This window comes from Carassius carassius, chromosome 39 (assembly GCF_963082965.1).
Source record: "Carassius carassius chromosome 39, fCarCar2.1, whole genome shotgun sequence".
Lineage (NCBI taxonomy): Eukaryota > Metazoa > Chordata > Actinopteri > Cypriniformes > Cyprinidae > Carassius > Carassius carassius.
Window position 1 is genome coordinate 19,078,189 of NC_081793.1, and position 26,955 is coordinate 19,105,143.

General features: G+C 38.1%; 2 protein-coding genes and 1 pseudogene across 2 annotated transcripts; 1 reads left to right on the forward strand and 2 right to left on the reverse strand.

Annotated features, from left to right (window-relative positions):
• Positions 1-5,307: 5,307 nt before the first annotated feature.
• Positions 5,308-6,925, forward strand: LOC132121082 (pyridoxine-5'-phosphate oxidase-like; annotated as a pseudogene).
• Positions 6,926-8,246: 1,321 nt separating this feature from the next.
• On the reverse strand, positions 8,247-8,558 carry LOC132120984 (proline-rich protein 15-like protein B). Its single transcript, XM_059530189.1, has one exon. It carries the CDS (start codon positions 8,556-8,558, stop codon positions 8,247-8,249), a length of 312 nt encoding a protein of 103 aa, XP_059386172.1.
• Positions 8,559-20,013: 11,455 nt separating this feature from the next.
• Positions 20,014-25,671, reverse strand: LOC132121555 (uncharacterized). Its single transcript, XM_059531069.1, has 7 exons — positions 25,209-25,671; positions 24,983-25,084; positions 22,520-22,585; positions 22,307-22,412; positions 21,967-22,223; positions 20,777-20,963; positions 20,014-20,686 (listed from the first exon to the last, which is right to left on the reverse strand). Exons 1-7 carry the CDS (start codon positions 25,296-25,298, stop codon positions 20,520-20,522), a joined length of 975 nt encoding a protein of 324 aa, XP_059387052.1. The 5' UTR covers positions 25,299-25,671; the 3' UTR covers positions 20,014-20,519.
• Positions 25,672-26,955: the final 1,284 nt, after the last annotated feature.

A 26,955-nucleotide genomic window follows, 5' to 3' on the forward strand; every position in this document is an offset into this window, starting at 1 on the left:
CAATACTGCGGTGACGTCACCGCTATGGGAACGCTATACCATCACGCCTGACGTACCTGATAGCTGGGATCCAAGGAAGCATCTGCTCAAACGGAGAGAACCCGGGAGCCAAGAGCCATCCTCACATCCAGACTGTAAGTCTTGATAAAAGTGCTCGGTGAGGACCAGCCTGCCGCAGCACAGATATCATCCATAGAAGATCCACTGAGAAAGGCTTGAGAAGAAGCCACTGCTCTCGAGGAATGACCTTTTACTCCTAAGGGCGAAGCGAGCCCACGCGCCTCATAGGCTAAATATATTGCCTCCACCAGCCAATGGGACATGCGTTGTTTGTAACCGCATGGCCTTTATTCCTTTGTCCAAGCAGACAACAGCTGGTCAGACTCAACCATGGGGCAGTACGATCCAAATAAGTCTTAAGCTCTCACAGGGCAGGACTTAGATCTCCAGACTTCACCACAGCAGGGGAAAAAGCCTCCAGGACCACCTGCTGAAAGTGAAAGAGATAGATGCGACCTAGGGACATAATTAGGCCTTGGTCGCAACAACACTTCCACAGAGTCTGTGCTATAAAGTCAGGATTTATCCTGAACAAATTCCAAGGGCTCAAACAGATGCCCTGATAAACCATGCAACACAATGGAAAATCCATGAAGGAACTCGCACGGGGCGGAAAAGGCCTCAGCCGTCGCGCACCCTGTATGAACGAGAAACAGTGGATGACGGCCCACTGAGGCACCATTTATATATTCGTGGTAAGCTGAATGGCTGCCACGTAAACCTTAGGGTAGCTGGTGTCACTCCATCCGAAAAACATTCCTGAAGGAACTCCAGTACTGACGCCACTGGGCAGTAAACTGGATCCATATTATGAGTTTCACACCAGGCCGTAAACAGTCTCTACTTGAAAGCATATAAGCGTCTCGTAGAAGCTGCTCTAGAATTCAGTATAGTCTCGGTAGTTTCAGCAGAAAGACCGGGACATATGAACTCACTCCGCTCAGAGGCCACGCCCACAGATTCCATAGATCTGGCCTCGGGTGCCAAATGAGTCCCTGTGCTTGTGATAATAAATCCTGTCTGAGGGGAATCTCCCATGGAGAGCCCGCTAACAGATTGATCAGATCCACAAACCACGGCTGTGTGTGTGCCACCGCGGAGCCACCAGCAGCAGCTGTTCCACCCTGTCCACCCGTATTCTGCATAATACCGCCGAAATCAGACAGATTGGGGGAAAACGCATACAAACTGGTCCTGGGCCAGTTGTGGGCTAATGCATCCAAGCCCAGGGGTGCTGGAGGGCATAGGGAGAACCAAAGCGGGTAATGCGTAGTCGTGTTTGACGCAAACAAAACCACTTCGCTTCCCCGAAAATCTGGAAAATAGGAGACTACCGTTTGGGGGTGCAATCCCCACTCCGCTTGTTCCAGAGTCTGCCTGGATAGCAAATTCTCTCCAAAGTCCAACGTCCGGGGACATGAACAGCTCGGATCGATAGAATTGAGTTCTGAAACCAAAGAACATGTTTCGCCAGCCTGCACAGGGGGCGAGATCATAATCCTCTCTGATGATTCAGATATGACACAACCGCTGTGTTGTCTGATCTGAGCAGCACATGACGGCCGATCAGCAGATTCGAGAAATACTGGAGAGCCAGAAAAACAGCCAGTAATTCCAACCTGTTTATGTGCCAACTCCCTTGACAAACAGCTCCCCAGTCAGTCAAAGACGCATCCGTCGTGACAGTCTCTCGGGAAGCGCAAATCCCCAGCCAGACTCCGGTCAGGAGAATTCGGTTGACATACATAGTTTAGCGACATCACACATCGCCGTGTCACCGGAATCATCCGATGCGGAGACAACGGGGTGAAACATTCCATGCGTAAGCCCAGGCTGTTAAATGATTCAGCACAAGATCCCCATGAGAGTGTGCTTGAGTCTGCGATTGCGCTAAACACCAGCCAATCGCCTAAAATAGTTCAAACACGAACGCCCTGGGGCCGCAACCGGGCCAGAGATCCATCCATGCACTTTGAGAAGTACTGATACGCTTTGCTCTCTAAAGCGAATCTGAGGAACTTCCTGAGTCTCCTGATGATCATCAAAATCTTGAATTTCCTCAGCCTGAGTGCAAGATTCAGATGGTGTAAATCCAGAATGGGTCGTAATCCGCCGTTTTTTTTTTTTTTTTTTTTTTCAAAATGACGGCTGTACAAAACCCCGCCTCCATCTGAGAGGGGTGTACTTCTTCTATAGCCCCTTTGCCCATCAGAGTTGACATCTCCTGTCGTAGCACCGCTATTTCCATCGGCTTCGCCGCCGTGGAGAGAATTCTGCGGAAAGGAGGCGGGCCTTATTGAAACTGAATGGTGTATCCGTGACAAATCGTGCGTAACACCCATAGAGAAATGTCGGGCAAGCGTTCACACACGGCCCGAGACCATACTAGCGGTCTCAAAATTTCCGCTTCCTGCAACGCTGTCATACATGTTAAAATGTCCGGGCACGAAAAGCTTGTGGCGTTCGTGCACAGGGGAAGTGTATGTATAAGAGCCGTTGCGTCTCGTTGTGTATAATCCTGAAACGTGTCCACGGCAGGAATTAGGCCAACAGATTGAACATCGGGCTCTGCCGCTAGCGAAAAACGGCGGCTGTGCGAGCCGTCATAAATGGGTCGTCTGTGCAGGACCCTTGAATCGCCCCTCGAATTCTGAAAGCTGGATTGCGCAGAGTGTCTGAGGGAACGTTTGGCATTACAGCTCAATCCAATGCTGCTCGAAGCACCGTTTGCTGCGAGGCAGACAATGTAGAGTGTGTGGTGACTGCAGTGAGAGGGTTAGATGTGCATAGCAATCCAACAGCACTCTCTGGTGGAGGGCCCAGTCCCTGGCAAACATTAAGGAAAACGCATGCGTCAAACTCGTTGCGTTTCGTTGTGTATAATCCTGACGCATATCCACGGCAGGATTTAATCCAACAAGATAAACATCGGGCCACGCTGCTAGCGAGAACACGGCAGCTGTGTGAGCCGTCATACGCTGGCCATCTTTGCCAGCCTCCACGCTGTCCCTCAAACTCTGAAGGCTGAATTGTGCAGAGTGTCTGAGGGGGCGCGCGAATGAGAGCTCAGTTCAATGACGCTCGAGGTGCCCTTGCTGCGAGACAGTCAATGTTAGAGAACATGAAGGAAAACGCATGCATCAAACTCGCTGCGTTTCGTTGTGTATAATCCTGAAGCGTATCCACGGCAGGATTTAATCCAACAAGATAAATATCGAACCACGTCGCTAGCGAGAACGCAGCGGCTGTGTGAACCGTCATACGCTGGCCATCTTTGCCAGCCTCCGCGCCGTCCCTCAAACTCTGAAGGCTGAATTGTGCAGAGTGTCTGAGGGGGCGCGCGAATGAGAGCTCAGTTCAATGACGCTCGAGGTGCCCTTGCTGCGAGACAGTCAATGTTAGAGAACATGAAGGAAAACGCATGCATCAAACTCGCTGCGTTTCGTTGTGTATAATCCTGAAGCGTATCCACGGCAGGATTTAATCCAACAAGATAAATATCGAACCATGCCGCTAGCGAGAACGCGGCGGCTGTGTGAACCGTCATACGCTGGCCATCTTTGCCAGCCTCCGCGCCGTCCCTCAAACTCTGAAGGCTGGATTATGCAGAGTGTCTGAGGGGGCGCACGAATGATAGCTCAGTTCAATGACGCTCGAGGTGTCTTTGCTGCGAGACAGTCAATGTTAGAGAACATGAAGGAAACGCATGCATCAAACTTGCTGCGTTTCGTTGTGTATAATCCTGAAGCGTATCCACGGCAGGATTTAATCCAACAAGATAAACATCGGGCCACGCCGCTAGCGAGAACGCGGCGGCCGTGTGAACCGTCATCCGCTGGCCATCTTTGCCAGCCTCCGCGCCGTCCCTCAAACTCTGAAGGCTGGGTTGTGCAGAGTGTCTGAGGGGGCGCTCAAATGATAGCTCAGTTAAATGACGCTCGAGGTGCCCTTGCTGCGAGACAGTCAAATGTTAGAGCGTGGAAACTGCAGTGAGAGGCTTAGATGTGCATTAGCAGTCCAACAGCGCTCTCTGGCGGCGGGCACAGTCCTTGGCAAACATGAAGGAAAAATGCATGCGTCACATTCTGTGCGTTTCGTTGTATATAATCCTGAAGCGTATCCACGGCAGGATTCAATCCAACAAGATAACATAGGGCCAAGCCGCTAGCGAAAACGCGGCGGCTGTGTGAGCCGTAATCCACCATTTGAAGAGCAAAAACTGTTGATTAACGCGCTCGAGTGGGGGAGAGCGAGCACATGGAACTCCAGTGCATCACTGTATTCATAGTCAAGCCGCACATATCGCCCCTAACCAACACCTCATGCGGGGCCTCGGCGACCGCAGAAGCGAAACGGTGGGGGTTAGACGCGAGGCGACTTAAGAAATACACTCCAGAGCGCGGATACTTCCTATTGGCGTAGTGCACAGGGGAAGTGTATGCATATTTTACTGTAGCCATAGGCTATCAAGGAGAGAACCTGTAGAGAGGCTGCAACGAACCTCTCATAAGTGCCTCCTCGTGATAACCCATCATACGGCTCCTACCTTTCGTTGACTCATCGCGTCCGCGGAGAGGAGTATACTGCTCGTAGATGATCGCTGAGAACGCGAGATAATAGGGCACAGAAGATTCGCTTCGTACTGAAGGAATGAAATCTGAGTGAAATGGCACGCGGCACCAGGTATATATATGCGTACGCATGCATGGGCGGTGCCACGCGCTATTTGGCCAATAGGATTGGCGGGATGGTACAGGGCTTCAGAGATTCGTCACTCCGAAGGTGTTCCCATAGCGGTGACGTCACCGCAGCATTGAAGTGACCTATGAAAGGGAAATGGACACAGCGACCCCATTGCTTCCCCCCTGCATCATAGACAGTAAAAGGTTGCAGCCATCTCGTGCTTACAAAATAAAAGTCAGTGGTTATGTATAAAAAAAACAATAATAATAATAATAATAATAATAAATTAAACGTTAAAAGAAAAACACCGCCCAAATTCTCTGTTTTTTATTTTTTTATTTTGAAAGTTGTACAAAATAAAAACAAGTGTAATGTTTAAATGTTGTTGTTTAGGTAAGGTAATTAAAAAAAGATTAATTGTCGAATATAAAATAAATAATTAAATTTATGAACTTATTGACTTTTCATAATTTCATTCATTCCAAAACAGTGTTTTCATAAAATTTTATGTAAGAGCACGAAAGTGATGATGACCCAGGTTTGGGTTTGGAATTGTAGGCAGGCATGAGACATCTGTCGCGCTTCTTAAAGTCCAGGAACATCGGCAATATTGTGAAGTTTCTTGAACCCAGTGTTACCTTGAGAAGTCCCCAGTACTCCGTCATTTACCTCGTTTTTCTGCAGGAAATTTACGGACAGCGGCAAAAAAATTAATTAAAAGAAATTTTACGGACAGCGGCACCAACATGGATCTGAGTAACATGAGAAAAAGCTAGAAGAGCGATCAGGTGGTGGGACGCGCATATGTTGTGTTTTGAGGGGTTTTATGTCAGGTGTAGGTAGGCTATGTATGACCGGGACCTTTGACCCTGTTCAAAAGACATATGCAGAGTATCATATCATGATTTTTACACCAAGAAGCTAAATAAGCATAGTCGTCATTTTCTGTATTATTATATAAAACCTTATCAATGTGTTTCTGAAATAGGCCTATGGGCATTTTATTTATGATCTGCAACTGACTTGTGCGTTAAAAAAAAAAGCATGCATCAGCTGACCTTGACAGGAGGACCTCCATCTATCACTTACTAATTAAGATTATATGAATAGACATAATTATCAGAGAGCCTCTGACCATTAATAATGCTTTTATGTAAGTTATTTATGGGTTAGTGTTACAGTAATTTTGATAAATATCTCTTTAAAGATCTTATTGGCTAAATGAAGTAACAGGTTAAAGGACACTACTAGTACAGATATGGGGTCTTTAAACCTACTTTCCCCTATATGCCACAGCAGTAAGCCGTGTCATTTTAAGATAAATGTGTACATGTGTTATCCCTCATTGTCAACCTACAGTGTCTTGAGGAGGATCAGCTTACTTCTTTAGATCCAATTAAGCAATTCGGCAGCTGGTTTGATCTAGCCACTAAATGCCCTGAGGTGGGAGAAGCCAATGCAACATGTCTTGCAACAGCAACCAAGTAAGAATGGATGTTGTGTAATTCATCAATACCTGGAAATAAACCTAAGCAACTTAAATATAATGAATATATATAGATATAGATATAGATATAGATATAGATAAATATATATAAACAGTATATATAATTTTCCTTTCTTGTGTCCTGTAAAGGGACGGTCGGCCCTCTGCATGCATAGTTCTTCTAAAAGGCTAGAGCGAGTAGGGATTTTGCTTCTTTACCAACTATGAGAGTCGGAAAGGTGCAGAGTTAGTGAGTCTTTAAAACCTAATTTTGTTCAGTAAATGTCCATATGGGTTCACCTTTGCATCTTTGTCTTTCTTGAGTGTTTAATTTTATTTATTTATTGTTTTTTTTTCAATTGTATAGGACTGCAGTCCCCGTCTTGTTTTCACTGGGAACCATTAAACAGACAGGTAAGTGTTGTGTGTGGGTTTTTTTTAGAACACAATTTGTATGTGGTTTTTGACCCCATAATTGTATTTCTTTGTTTTGTATGCTAACAGATTCGCATTGAAGGCACTGTAGAGAGAATCCCATATGAGATTTCACGTGATTATTTCCACTCAAGACCCAAAAGCAGTCAGATCGGTGCTGTTGTTAGCAGGCAGAGCACAGTAATACCGAGCCGACAAGTAGCACTATCACCACCATCTATGAAAAATATTTGTTAACTGAAATAGCAGCGACTGTCACTAATAATGCCACCAGGGCATTAACTGACTAGTGAAGATATCATTCCATATTCATCCTGTATCCTAAACCAAAACAAGAAGGGAGATTTTATTTGGAGATAACTGTATACATAATCTTATATCATGTTGCTTTACAAATGGTGCTTCGGTGCAGCATTTGTAAGCCTTCAAAACTGACCTCAACACATTCTTAATCTATTACTTGTAGGTGCAAAGTCTGTTGACTACCTAATGTGTATTAATAATTAAAAAAGCACAGTTATACTTGCAGCCTTAATTGTAGTTTCAGAGAACATAGACTTTGGACTTCTGTCACAACAATAGCATGTTGCTCTGTTTGATGTTTTGCACATCTTTAAATGTGTTCATGATACAGCAAATATTCAGCAAGACAGATGAGAAAAATTGAAATTAGATTGCTGTGCTAAATGTGCCAAACTTAATGTGGGCTTAAAGTAATTGTATATTTGACTGTTATTCTGCAATGAATTAGTGAATTTCTGTATATGTAAAACAAAGTAATAAACTCTTTAAATTTTGCAGCAATTATAATTTTTTATTTTTTTTTATTTTTGTAGATGGCAGTGGCATCCAAATAACTTTTGTGCTTAGCTTTTTGCACTTCTCCACAATTTAACACATCTAAGCAATGCAATAAAAATCTTTATTTTGCATATTTTAACAATAATCCTTAAAGACTGCAGTAAACAACTGACAAGTACAGATTAAACATGGCAAATTACAGCTGTAGTGGTAGTTGGAGAACTTATCTCTAACGCGCTGTGACTTTGACTCTCCATGCCCTAATTTAAACCCTTTTTATGGTAAATGATAAAATCAGAGATAAAGTCCTATGCACAACTGAGTTGTCCAACCACAAAAAAACAGCAACATGAAAAAACACGTGATCAAGTGCTTATCAAAAGGGCGCATAAAATTGCAAATCTGAGCAACAGTCTGTCTCTCACAGGTTTGAGATTAGTGTAACTCTCCACGTGAAATTAAAAAATGAACAGATTGTGTGATTTATAAATGAGAGTTGGAAGAGTTAAGATTTCTGTGCCTTTCTTGTCAAGTTTTTCCCACAATGATGATAATGCATTTTATGAGCATGACAATATTCTATTTATGATTCACAGGAAACATTCAGTCCTTAATAATCATCTCAGGGTTGCTTTTCAATTAAAGTACTGCTGGTAAAAATAATAATTTTCTGTTCCAGTATCTTCGCTGCATCAGTTGTAACTCCGATCAACATGCAGCCTTTCAAAGAAGAATTAGTATAAATGAGTTTGTGCATCTAACGTTGTGCTTTGTCTGGATGCTATTTTTCCACATGGCTCTTGTCAGTCAGAGCAGGTTCGGGGAAAAGGCTTGGGTTTTCCGCCAGGGTTGCACGAATCTTTTTCTTCTCCTTAAACCGCCCAGAATTGGAGACTTTGACGTGACGGCCCTTGGTGTTAGATTTATCCACTATTTTTTCCAGTCTGGCATCTAAATTGCTGTCTGCATCATCGTTGCCCAGGTCTTTGTTTGCATTGTTGGTGCTGAAATCGGGTGGTATTTCATACTGGACCTTCGACTCTGACTTCTTTTTCCTCAGGAAGGTGAGCTTCCACCACGCAGGGTCGGCCATGACAGGTGCGAAGGGAAGACAGCAAAGTAGACCTGTAACACGAATGGAGATTTGTTAGGTAGCTGGAGAAGAAAGATACTGAATAATGTTTTAAAATATACGTTCCAAGCCATCATAATTTAACAGTGAGTCTGCAAGCTCCTTAATTCTCTGTTCTCAGCGTAACACTCATATATCACCAACGCACGCATGGTTTTTGCCCTAGGATGAGCTTTTATGGACAAAAAAAAACATTAGCATAAAGGCTACACATTCTAAGCATCAAGACTATTCCTCTGTGAGGTCATATGCGTGTCTCCTCATCCAATGATTAGATTAGAATAACAAGAGGACACCTGACTCTGCTGCTCAGCTGTTTAATTAATGAACAGCACCACTGGATCCCCTGACACTCCCCTGAGATGTGAGATGCACCAAAATAACAGTGCATGAACCAAGACACTTGAACATCACCTTGATAGATATCTTTGTATTTCTTCCCACGAAATGATAGCGTATCATTTGTTATGAAATATTGGACAGACCGTGTATAGCTATTGTACACATCACAAAGCATGTACAATGATGTAGCCATAGCAATGGATACCCTGGAGACTCACACACCTGCATACTGGTGATAATAATGTGTATGTCTGGTTTCACAGTAAGGTGTGTCCCTTAGCAACATTTTCATAGTCATCATTATATGGAATGTATCAATGAAAATGTGATTGTCTGTCCAGTGAATGCAGCAGGTTTTATAGCACTGGTGTGCGATAAGATTTTGATTATCAGATCCGAAATGATCTTTAGAAGGCACTAATAAACACACCCTTCACTTGGCGGTTGCCACCCAATATACTTGAAACATTCTGGCAAAATAATGCTAGGGTTTATGCAAGAAACAAGGCAGTGTCGCCACATGTATATAATTTTTATTGCAAATGTGACAAAGCTTCTTTCTGACTTGTGGGTGCATTTCTTACTGTTTTTTTTCCTCCACATAGTATAGATAAGCCTCATACAGCAAAAATATCCTGCATGTTAGAGAGATGGCTTCTTATTTAGGGGTCATTGGTATAAAAAAAAGTCTAAAAACCCTGACATAAAGGCTCAGAAAAAAAACAGCCTTAATGCAACACATAAAGCATTTTCATGTAATGGCACGGTTTGCCAAATACAAAATAAGGGGGTATTTTCAACACACAGGAATATGGCCATTTTATGGGGTAACAGAGTCTCTGTGCAGGATTTGTCACTGATCCTCTGAAATTATGTAATGACAGGATTCAGCCACTTTTAGAAGCAGCTACTACTCTTTCACCTAAATTGCATTTAGTTTATTGTGGCCAAATAGACTTTTGTAGAGGAGATCCTATTGGACTCTGAAAATGACTGTAAGGTTTAATCCTATAGGAGAGTCAGGTGCTTTCCTCAGCTATAGGGTGGCGACCATTAAATAGCGTTCATTTAATGGTTTTATTATTCTTGCCTATTGATTATGGCTTGATTATTTCAAATTATGAGCCACAGTCTGCATAATAAAATGTGCCAGGCTCGATGTGGATTACAGAATTTCAGACCTGCTAGAAAAAAATTAATTAAAGAAGGTATTAAAAAAAAAAAAAATGTGCATGATAAAAATGACAACAAAAGCATACTAAAATATACAAATTAATTAAAATTTGCAGCAGTTTCTTGAAAGTCACCTGACCTTCTACAAGACGCTCTGATACTAAGGAGTATATCTTTAGAGCTAGATAATAAGTTACTTTGTTTTCCTCCTTGTGTGACTGAGCAGCAGTAAAGGACCTCAGAGATCACAGGGAGAGTACACTGTATCTAAACCTAGGAAATCGCTAACCAAGTTCAAAGCCTTCCCGGTAATACAAATGTTTGAGGAGAAGAGAGGTTAACTCAAGGGCAGCCAGGCCCTGCCATATTCAGAGCAGTCATGGAGGGTATCAAGTTTGCCTGCAAGTCTCTGCCTGGACATCATACTGCTGCCATTTGTGTGCTGAATGTTACTTCTCTCTCATCTGGGCATATAACATGGCATGTCAAGCTTCCCATGTAGCCTCCAGCCTCTCAGAAGGGCCCTTCACTAGATCATTTGTTCGTAACAGGCTCTGTAAGGAGACTTCATAAACACAATTTCACATTCCACTCATCTATCTTCAGAACTACTCTGTACTGTTTGTTCAGTTCATTGTCCATTGTGAAATGGTTAAGAACAATGTTATTCTTTTATTATCAATGAGAAAGTATAGTTTTTAAAAAATGTTTTGAATTAGTATTTATTTTTATATTTTCCGTTTTCATTTAAATCTCAGTAACGTTTAGTAATATTGTTGTGTGTTTTTGTCATTTTTCTAAGTAACTGTTTTAAAAAATATATGTCTATGCATATGTTTTTTGCATAGACATTTCTGTTTTAGTTATTTTAGTACATCTAGTTAAACTAAATGAAAGTGAGAAAAACTGCCTTGACAACCAACTAAAATAAAATCAGTTTTACTATATTTAAAGATTCTTAAATTTTATATTTTTATACTAACTTTATATGATTTTAATATTTAGTTTTAGTTTATTTTATGTATTTTCTTATTTTGTTTCATTTTATTTTGTTAAATTGAATTAGTTTTATTCATACTTTTTTTTTAAAATGCATGCATTTTTTAATAAATCAGCCAAATTAAGAATGTGAACTCTAATGTTCTTGTATATGCAAAAAAAAAAAAACAAATAGAAACAAAATTAACTTTGAAAACACAAAAAGGAGCATTTGATCAGTTCTCACCTGAAAAGATGTGTTCAAAAGTGCTCTTTGGTTCAGAAGAACAGGTGTCCAGAAGTTATTAAACCATTCTCGCATTGACAGCCCCCTGTGTTCACTTACTAACTTCACTTTTCTGCTCAAGTTCAGTCTGCTGAGAGCTGTTAATACCTTCTCACCTTTTTGCTTCCCCTTCTCTTAATTAACCTCCACACTACTGAATGCCTGCTTTGAGTGTTGCAGGTGCTCTCTTTCACCCTTCCTCTCCTCAGTCCCTCCCTTCCTCTCTCTCTCTCTCTCTCTCTCTCTCTCTCTCTCTCTCTCTCTCTATCAGTCTTTTTTAATCTCCCTCTCCTGCATCTCCCAAGTTGAACATTAGGTCCAACCCAGTGCAACATGAGTAAAAGTTACAGCCATGTGATCGAAAGAGGGAGGGCAATCCAAGTGAACGACCTCATGGGAGCGTGAAGTTGGTTTAACATTTGCATGGTCAACCAAAAAGGTATACTCACCTGCCTAAATCAAGACAGATTGCAGAGAAACTATTGTATATATACATATATATATATATATATATATATATATATATATATATATATATATATATATATATATATATATATATATACATACACACACACACACACACACACACACACACATTTATTTGCAAATTCTTGTTCATATATAAATATATTCTCTCTCTCTCTCATTTTCATAGACGATGTCAAAATTAACTTTACAAATAAATGACAACCTTTAAGGCTTTTGACAGAAAATGTAATTGTTTATATGTTTGGTTTATTTGTATTCTATATGTTTCTTTATAATGCAAATACAAAGTTTGGTGGGGGGGTTTTTCACACATTGTTTGCATTCTTGAATATGGTTTTTAATATAAGAGATGTTTTAGTATTATAGGGGCTTTTTATAAAAACAGAAGAATGCTTGCCATCTGAGCAGGTTCCCAGTTTCACCTCTGATGTTTAATTTCACAAGGCCACCAGACAGATGATGCTCACATTTGCATAATGTGGGGAAATCACAGACGAATACTGGATCCCCAGCTGAGATAGGAGCAGGTTTGAATGTCATTCAAAAAATATGAAAATAAAGCACTGCCTGTTTGGTTCCCTTTAACTGTTACAGCCATCGTGCTTCACAAGACCATAAAAAAGCTTAACCGATTTAGGATTAAAATTCTAATTTCTGCTCTCAGCAAGGTGCTGAAATGGTCTTTGGAGTGATTAAGACCGCTCTGTTTGGAGTACAATGTACATAAGTTTCTTTTCAATGGCCTCCCCTGTGCAAGTTAGTTATTATTTATAATGTTGCCCAAGATATCCAAACTTTAAGAAGCAGAACTACAATCCTATCTTTGATGTTAACATTGCATAATGTCATACAGGTCTTTATTTCAAACTTCAAAACTATTTCTGCTTGCTTTCTTTGCTGATTTTATTAATCTGCTTTGTCATTAAAAAAAAAGGATTACTCAGATATTTCTGTCAACTGTATACAGGAGGAGCCTCTTGTTGGAAACACCTGAGACACCTGCAGTCATATTTACAGCTAACGTCCCTTTAGACGACATGTTAGATAAGGTGTGCTGTGAACCGGCAAACAGAAAAACTTATAAAACCACCTTGTTCAAATAAGACAGAGGAAAGAGCAGGATATTTACTGTAAATGTATGTCCACATAAAGCGCATGTTGAAATACTTTATGAATTATGCAAGCAATACAATAGAAAGGAAGCACAAATGCAATGCATGGTGCAAGAAAAGGTGAAATTAAAATTCACAACCTCTGAATAATAAGGTTCTGTCTGCATTTTGAGAGATTTTTGAGATATTGAGCTTCAAAGTTTTTGCATTCCATATACTTTATCGATATAACCTTTTTGTTTTCTAAATTAAAAAGTCTGAAAAAATGTACACCAAAAAAAAACATGATGTAAATAAGTCACAGAATACGAATATGTAATAATGTCAGATAGAACCTTATAATTATATGGGGACAAATTTTCATGTTGTTATTGCCAGGCCTGCTTATAAGTATGAATTTTGTTTTGTAAAAGTGTATTGTAAAGTGTCACACTATTTTTCTCAGTGGTGTCAATATAAAGAAAAATTGCTCCATCTAGTGGACAGAGCACTTCTGCTGTTTGTCACTCAGTTAAAATAACATTTATAATTGATGTATGTTTATATTTGATGACACCAAAGATATTAGTTTACCTTTTAAAAGTGAGCTAATTAATGTATCTTTTTTGTTTATCATAAATTACCACAGTAAGACAAATAAAAAAATTATCAAAAAAAAAACAAGAATTTAGTAATGTGTTTGAATATACATCTTTTTGGATGTGATATAAATAACTTTTTAATACCGGATTCGTCATTTTAGAAATAATGTGATAAAATGCAAAGTATAAATTGATAAAGTAGCACGTAATAACATTTGTAACATTTTAGACACTGTATATCCTGTATTCACTGCTTATTATGCTGGTTATGCTGCTGCTGGTTATATGCTAACTGCATTTCGTTGACTTGTACCTTACGTGTGCAATGAAAATAAAGTTGAATCTAATCTAATCTAAACATTTATTATTTATTAATTAATAAACATATATTACAAGGATAATAATTATAATAAATTAATAAATAATTTATTTTATTTATTTTGTATAATTTTTTGTCAATTTACAGTAATTTCCAGAAATTTTTGGGTTCAAGGAAGATACGTGACTGTAAAAGAAAGAAAAAGAGTAAAACTGCTACAAGCGATGAAGTGACTTTTATTTTGACGTTACATGGAATTGATTAACGGTTTTTCCATTCGTGTAGTTCATTTGTCTTTCAGTAGGCGGCGCGTGTGACCCAGCAGTGTCGCGTATGCTGAGTCTGACTGAGTATTATATGTGCGGTTCTGTGGAACCATTAACGCAATGCTGTATTTAATAATAATAATATGATATGTATTATTTAATCTCAGTCAAAGCGGCGCCGCCGACATGAGGGAATGCTATTATGCTGTCTGTAAACAAGGTTAGACAACTGTTAATGACAGTTTATTTCACATTGTTTGAAGGTGATTACCAATATTGACATATTTCACAGGGGGGAATTGTGGCCAGAGAGTTAGAAGCACTAGTTTAAGATCTGCTGAAGGTTTAGAAAAAACTGTCAAAAAGCTCTTAAGTTTTGCACAACCTTGTCAAACTTTGTCAGTGACTGGTGAGTGTGACTTTCTGTCATTTCTAATGCTGCACTGACCTTTAGACACCTGATTTAATTCCAACATGACCCTTATTTGATGTCCATCTGGATTCAATTACTTTTTTATTAGGTCTGATTTATACTGCCCATTCTAAGATTTGTCCAGAACTGTATATGAGTGGAAGACAGGAAAAGTGCCCACGGTTGTAGAGAGACCTGTAATGGAGAAACTTTGTATTCATCACGGATCATGAAAAAATTCTTCATGGTTTATTAACCAAGAAAAAAAAATATTAAAATAGAAATGAGCAAAAATTAATAAAATAGAAAAGTTATTTTAAAATGTAATAATATTTTACACTTTTACTGTATTTTTAATCAGCATTGGTGAGCATAAAATACTTACTTTAAAAGCATTAAAAAACACCTACCCCATGCTTCACAGTAGTGATTTTTAATTATAATTTTGAGTTTCAGTGTTTGATGATCAAAAAAATATCACCAAGAGTTTATTATTTTAATGTGAGATCTGCAATTTGGTAAAATTATGTAATTACAGACAGGCAAACGTAATCATATTTCAAACATATTTATATTTCTTCTGTAAATACAAATTATATTCAGTGTGCATAATGTGCAAATTTTTTTGGGTATGGTGCTGATTAATTTCACTTTTGCAAGTCCTGACTGTATTGCCAGAAGGGAAAATGCTCTTTCTCTTCTAGAAAACTCACAGACACATGGCCAGTTCATTGATGAGCTGAAGGAGGTACAACCGCTCACTGTTACTTGTATTAGACAAAATGTTTAGTCCTTACCCAAACCAAACAGATGTTCGTGACCTGCTAAACAGACTCACTTCAGTACGAATGCACGGTAACTACACACTCGAAACTTTCACACACCAAAATACATTATGTATCTGTCATATATAAGCATATCTGAAAGGAATAGTTAACCCAAAATTAAAGATTTGTTGAAGATTGATTTACCCACAGGGCATTTAAGATGTAGATGAGTTTCTTCATCGGAACACATATGGAGAAATGTTGCATTACATCACTTGCTCACCATTGGATCCTTTGCAGTGAATAGGTGCCGTCAGATTGAAAGTTCAAACAGCTGATAAAATTTCACAATAATCCGCATGACCCCAATCCATCAATTAATATTAATTACGTCAGTCCCATCAATTAAAGGGTTAGTTCATCCAAAAATGAAAATTAGCCCATAAATTACTCACCCTCAAGTCATCATAGGTGTATATAATTTTCTTCTTTTAGACAAATCCAGTCAAAGTTATATTAAAAATTGACTTTGATCTTTCAAATTGGATTTGTAAAGAAGAACGTTAGAGGATTTCGATTTAAGCCAAGAGGAGACTGGGTTTCCTTTGCTAAAGTAAGGAAACTTTGCTTCCTTTGCTCCTGTTAACAAATGTTGGTTTTCACAAAACTCCCCAGCGCATGCGCAACGCCAACCTCATAAGTCATGCTCCTGGAACTGCTTCTGTGTACAACTGTTGGCGCAAGCTACATTAAAGTAATTCTTACTTTTTGAATATGGATATTTTTCTTACAAAAAATGCATCGATTCACTACAGGAGGAGTGTGTTCACCCCCCGGAGCCGCGTGAGACACTTTTTATTAAGGATGGGTGGTTTTTATTTAACTTATTTTGGACTGATGCACTGCAACACCCGCTGTGTGCCATTAAACAATTTGAAAGATAAACGTCAATTTTTAATATAACTCCGACTGGATTTTTCAGAAAGAAGAAAATCATATACACCCATGACTTGAAGGTGAGTAATTCATGGGCCAATTTTCATTTTTGGGTGAACTAACCCTTTAAGCCTTGTAAAGGAAATTCAACCGTTGCTTCTGGCTAAAATATAAGTCTTGTATCCATAATATTGCTTTCTACAGTGAAAAAGTCTCACCTGAATCAGGAGAGAAATATGCACAGATTAAACACCATTTGATCATAAATATGTGTGTAAATTTTGATGTGGGAGGATAAAGTATATACTTTTTCACTGGAGGAAGCATGGCTTATGGACTTCGTATTTTGGCCAGAAGTTAAATTGTTCAGTTCAATTTATTTATATACCACATTTTAAAAAAAACCATGGTTGACCAAATTGCTTAGCAATTGAACTGAACTGTAGACTAGAGGATCCAGTGGTGAGCAAATTATGTAATGCTATATTTCCCCAAATTATTTTTTTTAAAGAAGAATTGATCTACATCTTGTATATCATTTTTGAATGAACTATTCCTTGAAGCTATTAGTCACATTTAGAAATAAATAAAATAAATCTATAGTTTCCTGTTGATGTAGCTGAAATCTTTTCATCAGATAATGATAAATCTGGTGTTCTGTGTATGTTTATGTCTCTAGAAGAACAGGCCAAGCTGCCCCGAGTTGATCTCCTGGCTGCTCGCACCAAGGAGCTCCAGAAACTGGTACAGTAACTTGTTTTAATTAAGTGTTTGCAGATTTGTTTTAGTACAGGTTTATCATAATATATTTGTCCAATTACAGCAGCATATGATACTTCCTCTTTCATTTACTTCCCTTTCTCTGCAAAAGTGAAAATGGCACCTAAGCTAATCTTCAGATCCCTGTTCACACTCTTACCCACTATGCAAAAGGAGCAGATGTTTGACTAAATATAAAAGTAAATGATGTTAATAGAGCAAAACAAAGTTAAACTAATGTGGTTGAATGGTGGACATAACATTTATTGAAAACTAAATCCTGGGTTGGCTGAGAATATGAAAAAAGCTTACTCTTTATCTATTCGTCTCTCTCTCACACACAGATTGAAGCTGACATCTCAAAAAGATAAAATAACTGGCCTGTCAACCTCCTGGGAGTTCATGTGTGACCAAAAAGAGTATTTACATGCTGTACAAATGTATTATTTTCATAAATATATGTTTCCCATTAAAATTGGGAGGGTAATTGTTTTGTGGTGATTCCTTTTTATGGTGGAATAAAATTGTTGCAATCACAGCGCTTTGAATATTCAAAGAAGGCTGTAAATAACTTGCGATTACACAGCCGGCCTCATTAGTCTGAAGTGCTGAATTCAATAAATGAACCGTCTTAAGAGGCCAACATCTAAATATACAATTGCTAACCATACTTTTTATAAAGAAAAACATGTGACACCTTCCACGAATAGGCTATCAAAACTTTAAAAGTTCCTCAATAATTGCTAAATTAATGCAGTATAACAGGGTTGCATGCAAATGTGGGGCACAGCTAAATATGAGATTTTGGTGAATTTAAATTGAATTTAAAAATGCTTTACAACAAAAAAAAAGAAATCTTGTGTCAACAGATCATGATGATTTTAGTTGAAATAGAATGTCAAAACTCTTCCAAAAACACAATACAAGCGATACAAGCCCCTTTCACACTGCACGTCTGACCCGGCAAATTCCCGGAACATTGTCGGGTCGCCTTCTTTGTGAAAGCAAACACATCCCGGGATTGATTCCAGCATTGATACCGGGTCAGGGACCCAGTAACATTGTCGGGTTCAGTCCCGGGACGAGCACTGTGTGAACAAAAGCCAGATCTAATGCAGTGTCTTAGTGATGACACACGTTATCGCGCGACTCTTTGACCGGCTGTTTTGAAGGAAGATCAACGTTCGCGACAAAAAAAAATGTGCAAACTGTAATGAAGCAGAGATCAGTTTGTTCCTCACTTTCCGCGCTGACGCCGAGATCGTTTACTAGCTTGAGTGAAAGTATAATGTGCCTAACATTTTCGACTCGTACATTACACACAGAGGCGTCGTGCCCATTCGAAGTGATTTCTGATTTCTGAGCCAAGTGGATTTTAAATGCAGCTTCCAAACGAAAAAAAAAAATTGCAGAATAATATTTTTTATTATTTATAAATTTATTATTTATTATTTTTTATATATTTGATACAATCACAGCGGTGTGATCAGATCGTTCAGTGCACAGCATCAGCTGCTAAATTCAAATCTGCGTTCGCTGGCTGGCGCTGAGCCAGAGACAGACGCGTTCGTACAACGCTTCATGATAACCAATCAGAAACTATTCTGTTGCGCTTATGGATGCAATGGCCAATCAGAGACGTCCAGAAGAGTCATCACTGAAATGCAGTGTTTTGTTCACTTGCTCGCTGACTGAATTATTTAGCGAATTCTCTCATCAGAAACAACAAAAAGTGCAGATGTGCGTACGAATGTAAGTAAGATATTCGTTTCATAATGTAAAGTGCATCAGTGATTATAATGGGAGTTTTTGAGAGTGCCTGAACTCTGGCTAGACTGAATGAAAATGTTTTTTGATAATGTAAATGTTCTTTACTCTCTGTAAAATGAAAGTGTTAAAATAAGTATCTTACATTATTGGTATTAAAATTTACATTAAATGCAAATTCAGTCGTATTAAAAATATTTTATGGCATGATATGGCACTTAAGTAAAAAGTCAGGTTTTTATGTGTAGTTAATAGATTACACTACATTTCCATATATTGATCAAATAGCAATCTATAAAGGTGCAAAATGCGTTTACCTACACATATTTGAGAAACGACATATTTCCTGATATATTAAGCATGTTTGGAATTGTTTTGAATAAAAAGGAAAAAAAAAAAAATAAAAATAAGCCAATCCAATCTGTGCTGAAACACTACTGTCAATCAAACAATCCTGGGAGGGGGTCTGTTTGTGACGTCACACAGACAGGCATCTGAGATTGGCTTGATTTGAGAAAGGGGAAAATATTTAACGAGATTTAAAAATAAAAAAAACACTGGGTGGATCTTTATCATTATAGTTAGGGCTACACGATTATGACAAAAATCACAATTGTCAATTATTCCCTTAAAATTGTAATTGCGGTTAATTACGATTATCACAGTTTACATTGAATGTTTATACCATTGTTTGATGCAACTGCATGTCGAATTTTTATAAAAAAAATAAATAAACAGGCTGACAACACTTACTGAAAAACGTTTAGTGCTTTTCTACAGTATTAAGCCTTAAATTTCATTTAAAAATAAGATTGGTTTCTGCTTTAAATTATAAAAAAGTAATTGCCACTTGGAACAATTATGTTATTGTGGCATCCATAATTGTGATCGCGATTAGAAATTTGATTAATTGTGCAGCCCTAATTATAGTTTGGTTGTGTATACACACTGCCAAGACACATTTCAGTTCAAACAGCTTGTAAAAGTGCATGTTAAATCCGATGACCCCTTTAAATATAATTACATTAAAACAGCATATGATTGTCATATGGAATTGCATCTCAACACTTCTAAAAGACTCTAGCGTAAATCTCCCTGATGCAGTGGTTCCCAACCTTTTTCAACTCGCGGCCCACACAACCAAACATATATGTTTGCGCGGCCCACTGCAAAAAAAACAAACAAAAGAACTAAATATGTTAAAAGCTAATACTAGTAAGAACACCTGTGTTTTCAGTATTTAATAACGAAAAAATACAAACATAAATAATGTAATATAGACCAAAGAATATCATCAAATAAGAAATACATTGAAAATGTACAATGTAAATAATAGTCACAGCGTATTACACTCCTCACACAATGTTACGTCCTAAAGTCCTACATCTGGTAAATACAAAGTATCAAAAAAACAGACGTTCACAGAGACACATCATTAAATATCTAAACATCTCGATATCTAAGCATCGACTGTGCTCGTTTCAGCCAAAGCCCTTCATGAATGCAACATTTGGACTTATCTGGAATCGCTCATTTGCATTTTCACATATGTAACGCCACAACTGCCAACAGCCAAACGGCTGCCGCAAGAGATCATTGTGACTTTCTTTAAAGACTATTGTCAATGCACATCAACTTCACCCAAGTCCACGACTCTTACATGTAAGTAACACCGAATAAGGCTAATTTCATGGAGAACATACAATTGATATCCACTAACCAACCATATGTTTCAATTTTGGTCGATCATATCTAACGGTAGATTGAGACTTCTAGACTCGTATTGGCCTGAGAGTGATGGTTTCTTCCTCAGTCTCTTGGCTTCGTTTTGCAGTTTCTGTCGGATGTAGCCCTTGATCTCTACATCAGTCTTGCCAGGAAAGAAATACTGAACGGTTCCTGTATGGGAATATTTCCGAAAATTAAGTATAATAGATTCAAATTAGTCTAAATTTTTACAATATTCAAAATGACAGGAGAGAATCTTACTCAGGATTGCCTGGATCTCTTCGGTGGGCAGAGCAGGCTTTGGCTGGCCTCTTTTATTGTACACAACTCCAGATATGGAGTGGGAAGCCAGGCATTCCCTCTCGTAGAGTCCACGGAGAAGGTCATTGGTCAGTTTTTGGGCAGTGGTGCCTGTGTTACAACTCTCCAAAAGTTCAGGAGTGATAAACTGAGAGGAAAAAAAAAATACACAATAGCTTGATAAGAAACAAAGTTCTTATTTTATGTACGTAGGGAGTGGCCGATATGACGATTATATAACAACTTAAGCTGTTGATTTTTTTGTTACAATTTTTTGCAAATTACTCAGCAGTACAGCCATACTAATTGTTCTGTTTAAAAAATATAACATTACAATGCTACAGAGAAAAAAAAAAGAACGATTGACCACTGAAAAATACAGAAGAGGATTAGGGCCAAGCAATAATAAAAAAGAAAACATCTCGAGATTAAAGTCATTATATTGCGAGATTAAACTCATTAAATTACGAGAAACAAAGTCGAAATACAATCTTGAGAATAAACTCATTAAATATCAATAATAAAGTCGTTGTGTTTCGAGATTAAACTCGTTACATTACGAGAAAAAAAAGTCGCAATACAATCTTGAGAATAAACTCATTAAATATCGAGAATAAAGTCATTGTGTTTCGAGATTAACTCAATAAATTTTAGAAAAAAAGTCGAAATTCAATCTTGAGAATAAACTCATTAAATATCGGGAATAAAGTCGTTGTGTTTCGAGATTAAACACATTAAATTTCGAGAAAAAAAGTAGAAATACAAACTTAAGAATTATAATACTATAAAATCGCAATATAATGACTTTAATCTCGAGATGGTTTTATTTTTTTATTATTGCTTGACCCTAATCCTCTTCCGTAGAAAAAGCATAAGATAAAAAGGCAAAAAAAAAAAACACTGTGCACAAAAAAATGTAATAAAATTGTTGTAGGATTAATTTTTTTTTAAACACTCAGAAAATGCTGGAAAATGTCAATTACAAATAAATTATTGAATTAAGTATTAAATTTTAGGATAGTAGGATGAAACTAGGGCATGACAGAAAATGAACAACCCAATTAGTAGTACAAATAGTGAGCCAATTACAAATAACGATTATTTGTTGTGCAACCTCTGACTATAAGGTCTAATTAACTTTTATAGACTACCTCTGTGAAGAGCCCATCCCTCAGAGCATTCTGAGTGGCCTCGTGAGGTTTCTGTGGTCCTGGACCCTGATTCAGCCATTGCCTATTCATAATAGCTGGAGGAGAACATACATCTGGAATCACAGCATCCACCTCGGCAGGTGCCTGCACCGTGCCTTGAGAAACTGGGGTCCCGAGAGAGGTACCGTTGTTCCCATTTGACCACATCTGGGTCTTCTCGATTAGTATTTCCAGGTTTCTTCCTAGCTTTCCACATGCTGTATCAGGTAAGTCAAATGAGAAGATTTGATTTATACAATTCAATAAATCAAAATATCTAACCGAATAAAACACTACTGACCTGTAAGGCACCGAAGTTGTTCCTTCAAGTCATCCATTTCCCTCTGCATGCATAAGACCATGGCAATGAGCTCCTTCTTTGAATAGGACTGTAAAAAGTGAGCCTCCTGCCATCAGAAAAAAGCACACAAGCTCAGGCCTAGAATCAAATGTCTCACAAGCAAAGAAGCACATCAATGTCTTGAATGCTGAACAGAACTGACTCACGTCCTACCTCAGACTCAGAAACAGGAGGACTGTCAGCATAGAGGTCTGCGGAAGAACAATCCAGCTCATTAACCTGTCATGACAAGAAAGAGTCCTAATATTTCTATTTACTCAGTTGTCACTGACAATTACACAACTGTTCATTTCAACCCTGAAATTTGATTGTTTTCTCTCACCATGAACGCTTGGACTGAGGTTTCTCTCACTCTTCTTCTCATATGCTTTTATAGACCAGCTGTCATTTTGTGTCGCTTGTCTGACAAATAAAGTATTACTTTGAACTATTTTTGTTGGTGTAAGAAATAGGCTCTCAGTCCGTACAAGTCTATATAAGACTGAAAATAGGACGTGATGCAGAGAACACATCTGTTGTTTGTCAAAAATTATTATTCTCATTATATACAGCATATCCCTATATGATGTCATGTTTATGCTCATTGGATGGTTACCCTGCATGCTGTTTTTGTGTGTTAAAGTAGTATGTAGTAAGTTGATGATTGGACAATAAACTTTGAGGAAGCTTGACCACAGAACTTTGTTTGGGTGGTAACTCCTCGTTCCTGATTGAAATGACTTCTGAGATTGAAGCACTGAGAAATAAAGGAATAATCTAACAGTCAGTGAAGAAAAAATATATAAACTAACGGGCCAGGTTTCCTCTGAAATGTACGTTAAACTGTTCAAATATGACATGCATCCAAATCACAGCCGAGCTGATATTTAGAACAACAGCAGCTTTAATATTGCTTACATTGACAAGGTTGATTGTTACATTTGCAAAAACTAATAACGGTAAGCAGCTTCCACCAGTGGCGTAGCCACGTTGTGCCAGGGTGTGCCTGTGCAACCCACAGTGGCAGCTGGCACACCTAAAAATAGATGCAGAATTATTTTTTATTGTCTAAATAAAAAACGTTTACTAAACTTGGGCTATTGTTGTTTACTGAGAATATATATATATTTTAAATCAACCCTTTCACGCGTAAATTACAAATATTTTAACTGACCCCTTGTTTCCATGGCGACGCGTCATGATTGACACGTGACACACCGCAGCCACTAACAGATGTATCGGTATTCGTTTTATTTAATTTTTTTTTTTTTATTAAAATATATACACAAACTTGCTTACCATGTCAACTATCTGAAATTCTGATTCTTTGTTTAAAAACCTTTATAATTTATCTTGATCTATAACGAGATGAGCGCTGCAGTTCAGAGTCCTGTCAGCCGGATTTAACGTACAGCACTTGAATTCCCCAGTTTCTCCCAAAATACATGAAAGTAAGTGGCTGTTGAACTGGGAGAAGAATAGAGTAAACTTTATTGTTCTGCTATGTGTGTCTGATATATGAATAAAACACGTCTGCAAATTACATTTGATTAGATAGTTTTTGCTGCTTCCATAGACATCAGTGTGCATTTTACAAACACCTGATGAGGATGTTTCTCCCTCCCCAGGCCCAACGTCAACAGTGTTGCCAGATTGGAAATGTCCAAGTATCGTACCAGAAGTTCAAAATTATCGTATTTGGAATAAAATTATAACATTTAACAATTAACTACATTTTGACACGACCTGCAAATCACCACTAGGAGTATGGTTGGACGGAAGCAGTGCGACAAAAATACTATCCCATAATTTTGCACAGTAATCTGACAATAAATGTGGCACACCCAGATTTTCATATGCACACCCAGAGTCTCTTTTCTGGCTACGCTACTGGCTTCAACTGAAATATCATTGTTTCTACAATACAACTGTGGTGACATACCAGCTGTTAACCCTAACCCTTAAAAAAAATGCATGACTAGGTCCCCCAAAGCAGCAAAGAGACCAGCATGGGAGACTATAAGACCAGCAAAACATCTTAAGATAGTTCAAGATGTGCTGTCAGCAAAGGTAGTCACTACTGTCATACAAAAGTAAAGCTAATGAATGCTTCTTATTAAATGAGAGCCCATATTGTGGCATCCCACACAATACTGGTGATTTCCATGGGGGTCAGTACCAAAGTGAATTTTTATAAGGGTACCAACAAAATAATTTAAAATAAGAGACTCTTTCAAACTTTCTAAAGTTTCGAGTTACAAAACTTGTAACCCTCTGGTGAGCTTGTACTTGGGGGGGAATGAGTACAGGGCTTTAGTTTTGCGAGCGCCCTATTGGGTTTTGATCAAATTGTGTATTGTGCCATGCTTTACCCTATTGTTCTCCATTAGCAGCCAGGAATGGCCGCCTGCCCTGCCTCACACCACTGCTGTAGGACAGAAATCATTTAATCTATCGTTATACGGTGCAGTAATCCAAGATCAGTAAATCATGGGTGATACTGGAGCGTGAGATGCTGCTAAAAGCCGATGTGGAACAACAGTGATAATCAAAACAGATAGGTTTGCTGTCCGTGTTCTCAGTCAAAATGCATCAAAAAACATCGATTAGACACTGATAATGAGAAAAAGCCCAAACCTTCATGTCTAACGTTAACTTCTGAAGCCCGGCGTTGGATGAGCTATTTTCTTCTGCTTTTTCTTTGGTGGAAAACATTTTTCTTCGTTTCTGTGCACCGTTCTGTTAGACAATATGGTTGACATGACACTGATTATTCTTCTGGGATCAAACATATGCCATTAACAGTTGCTAACAAACAATGAGACATTAAATACTCAAATCACGTCTCCGTGGATGATCTTACGCTGAAGCAATCCGCTTTTTGTTCCTCTTCTTCCTCGTCCTCTTCATTTTCGTAGTCAAGAATTCGCTGGGCTTTTGTTTTCCTTCTCATTTCTATCCCATTATTTTATTTGCGAGCGAGAAAAAAAGGCTCCACTCTGCATAATGCAGTTGCACCGTATTAGACTGAAATAACACTACCCCTCTCTTTTTCTGAGATTTAGACGCTGCAAATCTACTACAGATGCTGACAACTATGTTCCTTTCGATTATTCTACTTCAGCTCAAATACTTGAGTGAATCCATGCAGAGACAGTACTTCACCGAGGAATGACAGGGAGCACATTTGAGGCTAATGCACCGTAGCGTAACATGGCACGAGCTCGAGTCCCGTCTAGATGCAATCTAACGGCGGATCTTCACAACAACAGGAAATCCTCCTCAAACCATTTACCATGTTAACCCTAGTTTCCGCCAAAATACCCTAGTTACTGCTGTAAAATCGTGATTAATCTATATATAAAGTCTTTCAAACTGTTTATTTTATTGCTGCACTGGAATCCAATTTATAGTTTTATTGTAGTAACAGTAACTGCAGAAATTATGGTATATCGGCGGAAACTATGGTTACCGAGGTAAATATTGATAAGGGGCGCTCTTTTAACTCATGTTTCCCGTTCATTAGATAGCCTATGTTAAATATTGTATATGCGCTCATAAACTACAGTCTTATTTACACGCTTAGAGTATTTATTCTGACAATTGAGAAAATTAGATTCGTCATGCAGTTTTAAGGAAGGATTCAAGGAGAGGTGATTCTTACCATGTTTGTAGAAAATCCTTTATTATGTTGTATTTATTTCAAGAGCAAAACTATTTTTGTTCCTGAACTTTGTTTTGTTAAAAGTGACAATTTCAGGGTCAGGTCAATTAAAGCTTTCTGTTTATAGGAAACCTTATAGTCACACTTGGATGTTTCTTCACATTAGTTTTCAAAGTAAATGTGAATACATTGATTGATAAGGTGATGGAAAAAAACAGTGACACTTTTTAGGTTAAATGTAGTCTCATTTCCAAGTATCAACGAGTTTTATAGCATAAAGACATTCTCTGAAATGTTTTCTAACTGATCCAGTGATAACTAAAAGCTTGACGTCTTGAATGGCAATAGTTTAATATTTAGAGCCTACAAATGAAATTTCTATTTTCATGGTTTTTCTTCAGTAATCAATTGTTATGCTTTCATATTTTCTTCAGTAACTCCTGCTCATGTAGCATTTTATGAACAACAGTTTGATATATATATATATATATATATATATATATATATATATATATATATATATATATATATATATATATATATATATATATATATATATATATATATATATATATATATATATATATATATATATACATTTATCTCAATGCATATCTATAATAGAGAATGTCAGATGGCTTTCAGTTCTTTTCCCCAAAAATTCAAGGCTGACTGACGCAAGCATCTGACACAAAGAAGTATGTTTGATGTAGTTTTACATTAAACACCCTTAAAGTTCAAAATAGCTGTAATTCAAAATTTATCAAGCAAAAAAGATAATATTATGAGAAGGGAAGTTACAATCTTGAACCCTGTTATAGAGCACAAGTGACCCCTGGTCTCTGTCAAACACGTTCAATGAGCGCCATCTAGTGTATATCAACGCATTTTACAGTGAAGTGATATAATTTAATACAATTTACACTGCAACACAAGTTACATTTAT

Excerpts from the sequence above, each read along its gene's own strand:
- LOC132120984 (XM_059530189.1), bottom strand. The coding sequence starts at position 8,558 with ATGGCCGACCCTGCGTGGTGGAAGCTCACCTTCCTGAGGAAAAAGAAG.
- LOC132121555 (XM_059531069.1), bottom strand. The coding sequence starts at position 25,298 with ATGAGAAGGAAAACAAAAGCCCAGCGAATTCTTGACTACGAAAATGAA. Across the intron at positions 22,224-22,306 it reads ACAACTTCGGTGCCTTACAG|CATGTGGAAAGCTAGGAAGA; the intron begins GTCAGTAGTGTT and ends TACCTGATACAG. Across the intron at positions 20,687-20,776 it reads AGAGATCCAGGCAATCCTGA|GAACCGTTCAGTATTTCTTT; the intron begins GTAAGATTCTCT and ends ATTCCCATACAG.